Consider the following 7,846-nt stretch of genomic DNA (forward strand, 5'->3'; position numbering starts at 1 on the left):
TTTCAACTTTCTGAAACCACACTGTGCCTTAGAAAAAGCACAAAAACCCCATAAACAGTCTGTGTACATATTTACGAGGCAGTTTCAAAATCACAGAAAGGGTGTAGATAGGTTTCACAACACGTCACAGAAAGTAGGTGGAAGAGGAAATTGGCAATTCTGAATGCCAAAGTGTCGCTCTGGCAAGCACACTTGCAAGTGTAAATGCTAACGTGTATTATTCACCTGGATCTCTCTCCCTTGTTCCCTTGTAGAAGAAACCAGTCAGACGGCCTTGCCCAGTGGCTCTGACTCTAGCAAGTGAATCATTAGGGTGCTGCTGCTCAGAATTAAAATGAGAATGCAAAGTATCTGAACATAACCCCCACCTTATTCTCACCACACCAAGACAAGGAATGACAGAAATGCTGAACAGGGAAAAGACAAACTTAAGTAATGTAACCAATGCATTTAACGCAGTGAAGCACGTCAGTGTCGACGACTTCATTGGTATCTCAACTTTCTCATTTCCATGTAGGAGATGGATGTGTAAATATTAAGATTATAGCTGTGTTTTAGTATTACCCAGCCCATCATTGTTTTTAATGACAGTGCTTGAATAACACAGAGTCTCCCTGACTCATCAAAGCACACGCCATGCTTATGACACCCAGCACCTAACAGCTGAGTGACTGGAACCTGTGGATGTTAATCTAGTTCACATGATGTCATATCAGAATTTTATTAGACTGATGTGCATGCATTTACCTGTGCACTGAAACCACTACTGGTGGCTGCGTTTATTTCTCCTCTTATATCAGAAATGGTGCACTCACATTCTGCTAATTTTCTCCTCAGGATGTCGTCCCCGTGGACAACAACACAAGATACCGACCCAAGGAAGTATTTTGGTACAGAGGTTAGCAGAGGTTTGTTCTCTCATTGTGCAGGAACAAGATCCTGGGTTTGAATCCACTGCCTGGCCATGACCTTTCTGTGTGGAGTTGGCGGATTCTCTGTGGGTACTACGGCTTCCTCCCATGTAGGTCCAAAGACCTACACATTAAGCACTATGGTGATTTAAAATTGGTTGTAGGTGTAAGTGTGAATCACTCTATTAGACATTTAACAAACAGGTACGTCCAGTGCATTCCCCATCCCTCACCCTATGACAGCTGAGATGTTCCAGCCCAAACCGGATGAAGACATGAATGGTTGGATATTCATAGGGAATATGAACAGTCCCAAAAAAGTAAAAAAAAAAAAAAAAAAAAAATCATAATGATGTGAGAGTGTTGTTTAAACAGTAGTTCCCCTTGGGGAGGTCTGGAGTTATAGCAGACTGCAGAGACTAAATAAAAACAACAGATGGCTCTGCCCTGCAGGCAAGGTGTGGGCAACTTTGTAAAAGTGCTGCCAGGTAAGCAAAGAGCAGATAATAAACCTGCACTAACTACCACAACTACAAAAAAAAAAAAAACAACAACAAAGAAATCCCCTTGGCTTCAACACATTGTGTAATAAAGAGAGACCCAAATGTATTGGCTGTCAAAATCCTGATTTCTGTCGTGACGCCAAACAAGTTAGGACTTGTTTTTTCTGTAATGTCCCACACTGCAGATGCATTTCTAACCAATTAGTGTTTCAATGAAATTCTGTATCGGTTTATGGCTGAAGGATGCGTCTGAGAGCCTTGTTTGCGTGGGCATGTTTGCAGTGACGGTGCAGTCAATTCTCTTAGAAAAGTTTTCCACATACTTCTGGAACCTGACTGCAGGGATTTGTCCCCTTTCAGCTACGAGATGATCAGCGAGGTCAACCACTGATGTTAGGCAATAAGACCTGGTTTACAATCAGCCAGTTAAGCTATCCCAGAGGTATGTGACAGGGTTGAAGTCAGGGCTCTGTGAAGGCCATTCAAGTTCTTTTCACTCCAAACTCTGAAAAACATTTCCTAAGAAAACCTCACGTTGTGCATGAGGGCATTGTCAAGTTTAATCAGCAAAGGACTTTCTGCCCAGACAGTTGGAACAAATATGTAAGCACAAGACTGTCTACAGTATCGCTGAAGATTTCACTTAACAGCATGTCAGAAACTTGTGCAACGTCTGTTCCAGGCCAAACATTCACATAATCATATATTACACACATGTAAATATATATATATATATGTTCTATCAAGAGCATGTGGAGGAATGTATAAAGGCATTTTGAAAACTCAAGAGCAGCATCTCAGTGTTTACAAGTACAAAGAACAGAAGACAACAAAAATCAGCTGTGATCACTGTACTGGCATTAAGAGTGGATGTACTCTGCAGTTTGTGTATGATCAGACTGCAATAAGGGCACCAATACCAGCACCATCTGCTGCCATCTACTGGTGGAATGCTACATGAAAAATAAAAAAGGCATACAAATGCTTCACATGGTGAAGTTTATCTATCACTAGTGACTTCCATCATTTTCCATTTAGTATTACCGCATCACATTATTCTCATTATGAGTTTAATTGTATAAATGCCCAGAGCTCTACATGTCTCAGCAGTCTCTAATTCCAGCCACCTGTCAAGCCTCGCATCTGAGATGAGGATAGCTCTCTACGGTGCGTGCAATCGCATCCTTCAGGCTGACCACCGGTGTGTAGCCCAGGTCTTCTTTGGCACGTTTACAGTTGTAGTAGTGGTGGGTTCCAGCCAGAGCCACTCTCATCGGTGTAAAAGTTGGCTTGAAAGATATTAAAGGACTCAATAGTACGGACAGCAGCCAGAGGAGAAGCGCCAGTCCGTACACCAAACTGTAAGGCAGGTGGTAGCGGGGAGGAGGATATCCAAGACCCACCAATACTTGAGACATGAAGTCCCAAAAGCGAATTGGCTCATCGTTGGTTATGTGATATGGCTGGAAGACAAATGGAGAAAAATTAAAGTAAATTAACTGATCGAAAAGCATGTTAACCACTTGGTGCCACCACTGCTGTGGATTTTATTTTAACTCACCTTCCCACATATGGGGGAGTCTGCTCTCAGCCGTTCAGCAGCCAGAATGTGTCCATGAACTACATTCTCCACAAAGGTGAAATCTACCAGATTGGTTCCATCACTGAAGGAGACAAAAACTAATTATTTAACTGAAAACCATCAAGACATCCTTTTTGAAAATAAGTACTAGGATCTAATAATTAGTGGTAGTAGCACGCTTTCATGCTGCTTTCACAGGAATTACAATGTTAAGTAGCTGTTGTCAGATGCTGCTAATCACATGAACAGTTGATCATCAGCAAGTGCGAGCACTGCTATGAAAGCAAACGTTTGAGCGCTTTATTGGCATTGAGCAGTCAGGTGTGTGGTAACACAATGCCACAATTCTCCCAGGAGTGAACGATTCAGCAAATTCACCCCAAGATCAGATTGAGTAATATTCAGAAAACTGCCCAAAAGCTACATCTCAGACTGTACATGTGTAAGTTGGCGTGTTAAAAGTTAAAGTTCATGACAGTACAATTCGTAAAAAACTGAAAAAGTACAGCCCATTTGTAAGGACTGCCAGGAGAAAGCCTCTTCTGTCATAAAAGAACACGGCAGCACAGCATAGGTTGGCATAATTACATCTGAACAAACCACAAGAGTTCTCGAACAATTTCCTTTGGATGGACCAAACCAAAGTTGAGATGTTTGACCAGAATACACAGTGCCACATTTGACAAAACCCAAACACATCATATCAGCATAAACATGGTAATGGAGGGAATCATGATTTTGGCTCGTTTTGCAGTCACGGGACCCGGACACCTTGCAGTCAACGAGTCGACCATGAAAACGTATTCTAAAGTCAAATGTAAGAACATTCATCCGACAGCTAAAATTCTGGCAAAACTGGGTTACGCAACAGGACAATGATCCCAAACACAGCTGAATGGCTGAAAAAGAACAGAATCAGTATGTTGCAATGAACCAGTCAAAGTCCACACCCCTTCCTGGCTGAAATACCATAGAAGGCCTTAAACAGAGTTGTGGGTAAACATCAATGAACTGAAGCAATGTTGTAAAAAGGAGTGGGCCAAAATTCCTCCACTTTTATGTGAGAGATTGATAACGTCATACAGAAAGCAATTCAAGTTTGTTTTGTTTTTCACATGGCTGTGTGGGCTGAGCCACTATCTCAAGGCTGCTTTCAGCTTCGTATTTCAGAAACACCAATACTTCACTGATAACTTAACTTGTTTATTAGAAGAGAATGCTAAAATCCTTGATTCAACTCGGTATTGTTTCACCATCAAAACCCACTCAAGACCAAAGAAAGCCTCGCTTTCAAATCCTACAACTCCATGTTGTCACTTTCTGTCAAATGCTGTGAGTCCAGCCTTCCACACCACAAACAACACATCACAGTGTTTTATGCTGAAGGCAGTACATGCAGATGCAGCAGCTGCTGGCTCCCTCAAAAATATATTGGGGGGTGTTTTTCTTGTCTTTTTGCTGACGCAGGCTTTACTCTGAGCTCTTATGACACACGTGCACTGATGTCGTCAAAGAAGCATAGGAATTGGACTAAAATCAGCAGACCTTCAGATCATCAGCAGTGATTGTTGCTGAACTGATTATCATTTAGTCTTATCAGTTTGTTAGTTGTGTTTTATCATATTCAAGCTGTTTCTATTAAGTGAGTGATTATTAAATTTTTAAAATGCTATGACTCACCCAATGATGAATTTCATTTTGCCCCTGCGAGCCGTGTCCACCAGGATGGGAACCAGCTGTGGATCTCGAGGACCAAAGATGCCGTGAGGCCGAATTGCAACTGTGAGGAAGCCCTTTTGCTTGTCACAAGCCTTGAGGACCAGCTAAACACAAAAAACAGAATAGGATACAGCTGCAAAAGAGTGTCTGCAACTTCCAGACTTCAGCTCTAAGCCCCTACAGGCCTCACTTTTCTCAGACAACCCACAGAATAGCAAATGGACAAGAAACAAGAATTAAGGAATAAAAATTTGGAGGGAAATAAATGTAACATTTGGACTCTCTCTGCACTAATACGCATTAAAAAAAAAAAAAAAAAAAAATTTAGCCTATGTGCTTTTGAACCTCATCATTTAGATGTCAGGTATCATAGGCTGTGCACCCAAGCCAAAAACCTGTTTTTCCATAAGGCAGCTGTTCTAGCGGTGACTAGATTTGAATTCTTTGAATTGGCTCTGATGGTTCAAGAACAGTTTTTAACCTAACTTACGTTAATATAGAAACCATTAACTCGAACGTTAAAATGTTACCAGATTAAATATTGGATCTTAACAAAATAATGCAACAAGATCATGTGGAGAATGCATGTATATATGCATTTAAAAGCAAAAGAAGTACCGTAGGCTAGTAGGAATTTTTATTTGTTCGCATGTTAATAATAATAATAATAATAATAATAATAATAATAATAATAATAGATTGCATTTATATAGCACTTTTCGAGACCCTCAAAGCGCTTAACAATTCCACTATTCATTCACATTCACACACTGGTGGAGGCAAGCTACAGTTCCCTGTGGGCTTGCATGGGCTTCCTCTGGGTAGTCTGGCTTCCCCCCCACAGTCCAAAGACATGCAGGTTAGGTTCAACACGCTCCAAAGCCCTATTGGTGACTCTAAACTGGCTGTAGGTGTGAATGGTTGTCTGTCTTCAGGTGTTAATCCTGTGATAGATTGGCAGCCGGTCCAGGGTGTACCCCACCTTTCGCCCTATGACAGCTAGAATAGGCTCCAGCCCCCTGTGACCGTGAATTGGATAAGTGGAAGAAGATGGATGGAAAAAGAGGTATACTATTAGATGGCTCAAATGTGGCCCTCCATTGTATAACAACTGAGTAATGAAGATAGGAAGATATGTCAGATAGAACAAATAATATGTTGAGAATTCAAAAAAAGATCTATTCATCATAATATTGCTGAGATGAGTCAGTTTACAGATTGGAAACAATACACAAATCTGTGTATTTATGCATTCATGCACAATCCACTGTGAGGTCTTTGTTTCTCGTTTTTCTCTCTTCCTTATGCCGTTATATTTGTCTTAAATTATCCATTTTATTTTAATATATTTAATAACATTTGCATCTCCATAATCTGCATAATTACTCCAGCTGTTCTGTTCAGCCATTATCAAGATGAGGGGTTTTTTTTTCTATGTATCTAACTGTACAGATACAAACAGTCTAGATGAGGCTTAAAAATGTGACAATAGAAAACAAGAGGCTAAATTATACTTTTAAATGCATTCAAATGAAATGCAAATGAAGAGTTTATTATTTCTCCTGTTCTCTCTAAAATGTATGACTGACTGCATCAAAAAGTGGAAATTAGAGCCTTCATTTCACTCCTATTTTGGTTTAAAATAACAAATAAAAATTTCTCTCTTGCCTTTGGGCTACAGTGCCAACTACAGGGCCTTGCCAGTCACACCAACAAACTCGAATACACCCTCCTACATTCCTGCCTACCTTCTCCTGCTCAATTTTGGTCTTTGTGTAGTAGTCAATGGGCTTCTTGGCATACGGCAGATCCTCTCTCCCGTTCTTAACGTCAGTCCCCTCAAACACCACGCTGGCACTGCTGGTCAGGACCAACCTCTGGCAAAGAAAAAAACAAAACAAAACTGCACATTAAAGACACTTTGTCTTCTCTTATTCTCTAAAGAGTGAACTTTAGGCACCTAAATGCTCTCTCTCACCTGTACTCCAGACTCTATACAGGTCTGGATAACAGTCTGTGTGCCCTGGATGTTGACCCTCTCAAACAGAGCACGGTCGTCACTGGCAGGCGATGGAGAGGCACAGTGAAAGACCAAGGACACATCCTTCAGAGCTGCCAGCAGAGCCTGGAGCAGAACAAAGCAGACACCTGGTGAAATTTGGTTTGCATTTGTTTGTCCTGGGGAAGGAGTTTTGTTATCTGGTGCAAGAATGAATTAGAAAATTGCACTTAAAGAAATCTTTACTCTTTAAACTGACCCGATAAGCAATAATTTAAGGCCTTTTAACCCGATTATCACCCAATATTTTGTGGTCTAGCCATTTTTTTTTTCTTTTTTGACCTTTGAGCCCTCAGAGATCTGAAAGAGCAGCCTCACTTGTTTGTCGCACAGGTCTCCCTGGTAGAAGGTGACGCCGGGCAGCTCGTAGCTCTGACGGATGTCAAACACAGAAACAGAGTAGCCTCGGTCCAGCAGCTTCTCCACCAGGTGTCTGCCCAAGAAACCGGACCCCCCGATGACCGCACACCGTTTACTACTCTGTATCAAAACAAGCGGGGGGCGATTACTGACAAGCACAAGTGAATATAAAATATCAAAGCACAACTGGGCTGATAATGATGTTTTAACTCACCGGTCGCACACGTGTAGCCATGGGAAACCAATGAGAAGTGACCAACACGTAAGTAAACCGTGGTGGGTCTCAGGCAGCGTGGGAAAAAGTTTTGCGTGGAGAAAATCGATGCTCAGCGCAGACAAGATAAATGTGACGACTTTTCGTACAAGAAGCATGCGACACTGTTTCCTGTGTCATATACCCGAGCCCAAGGAAACCGCGCACGACCCACCTGAAATGTTCAATCAGCTGAGAGAGAACCGCTCTCTCATTGGTCAAGTCACGAAGCTGACCCTTGCGAAAAGCCAGTAGTATTTGGGATACGTCAAAGAACGCCACCACATTGACCAATCAGGGGGCAGAAGCTTATTTCAGCCGTCCGCCAGCTCAAAAACCACGCCCCCTTGAAAATCTAACTTCAAGGAGCCAGCTTGAAAATCGTGATGTTTGATACTTAGTAGCCCAACAATCAACATCTTTTCTGCAGTATATCCGCTATCTCTCCTCTGCACATGT

General features: G+C 41.7%; 1 protein-coding gene across 1 annotated transcript; it reads right to left on the bottom strand.

Annotated features, from left to right (window-relative positions):
* Positions 1–1,952: 1,952 nt before the first annotated feature.
* Positions 1,953–7,592, bottom strand: nsdhl (NAD(P) dependent 3-beta-hydroxysteroid dehydrogenase NSDHL). The gene is made up of 7 exons (XM_026190639.1): positions 7,349–7,592; positions 7,093–7,254; positions 6,694–6,840; positions 6,464–6,592; positions 4,677–4,819; positions 2,976–3,078; positions 1,953–2,877 (listed from the first exon to the last, which is right to left on the bottom strand). Exons 1-7 carry the CDS (start codon positions 7,367–7,369, stop codon positions 2,545–2,547), a joined length of 1,038 nt encoding a protein of 345 aa, XP_026046424.1. The 5' UTR covers positions 7,370–7,592; the 3' UTR covers positions 1,953–2,544.
* Between the last annotated feature and the right edge of the window lie 254 nt (positions 7,593–7,846).

Source organism: Astatotilapia calliptera, chromosome 2, assembly GCF_900246225.1.
Source record: "Astatotilapia calliptera chromosome 2, fAstCal1.2, whole genome shotgun sequence".
In the NCBI taxonomy this organism is placed as follows: Eukaryota; Metazoa; Chordata; class Actinopteri; order Cichliformes; family Cichlidae; genus Astatotilapia; species Astatotilapia calliptera.

Bases quoted from the DNA above. Each gene is read 5' to 3' on its own strand.
- nsdhl (XM_026190639.1), bottom strand. From the start codon at position 7,369: ATGGCTACACGTGTGCGACCG. The intron at 6,841-7,092 runs GTGAGGCTGCTC...GTTCTGCTCCAG, and splicing joins GAGACCTGTGCGACAAACAA to GCTCTGCTGGCAGCTCTGAA. The intron at 6,593-6,693 runs GTGAGAGAGAGC...TTTCTTTGCCAG, and splicing joins GTATAGAGTCTGGAGTACAG to AGGTTGGTCCTGACCAGCAG.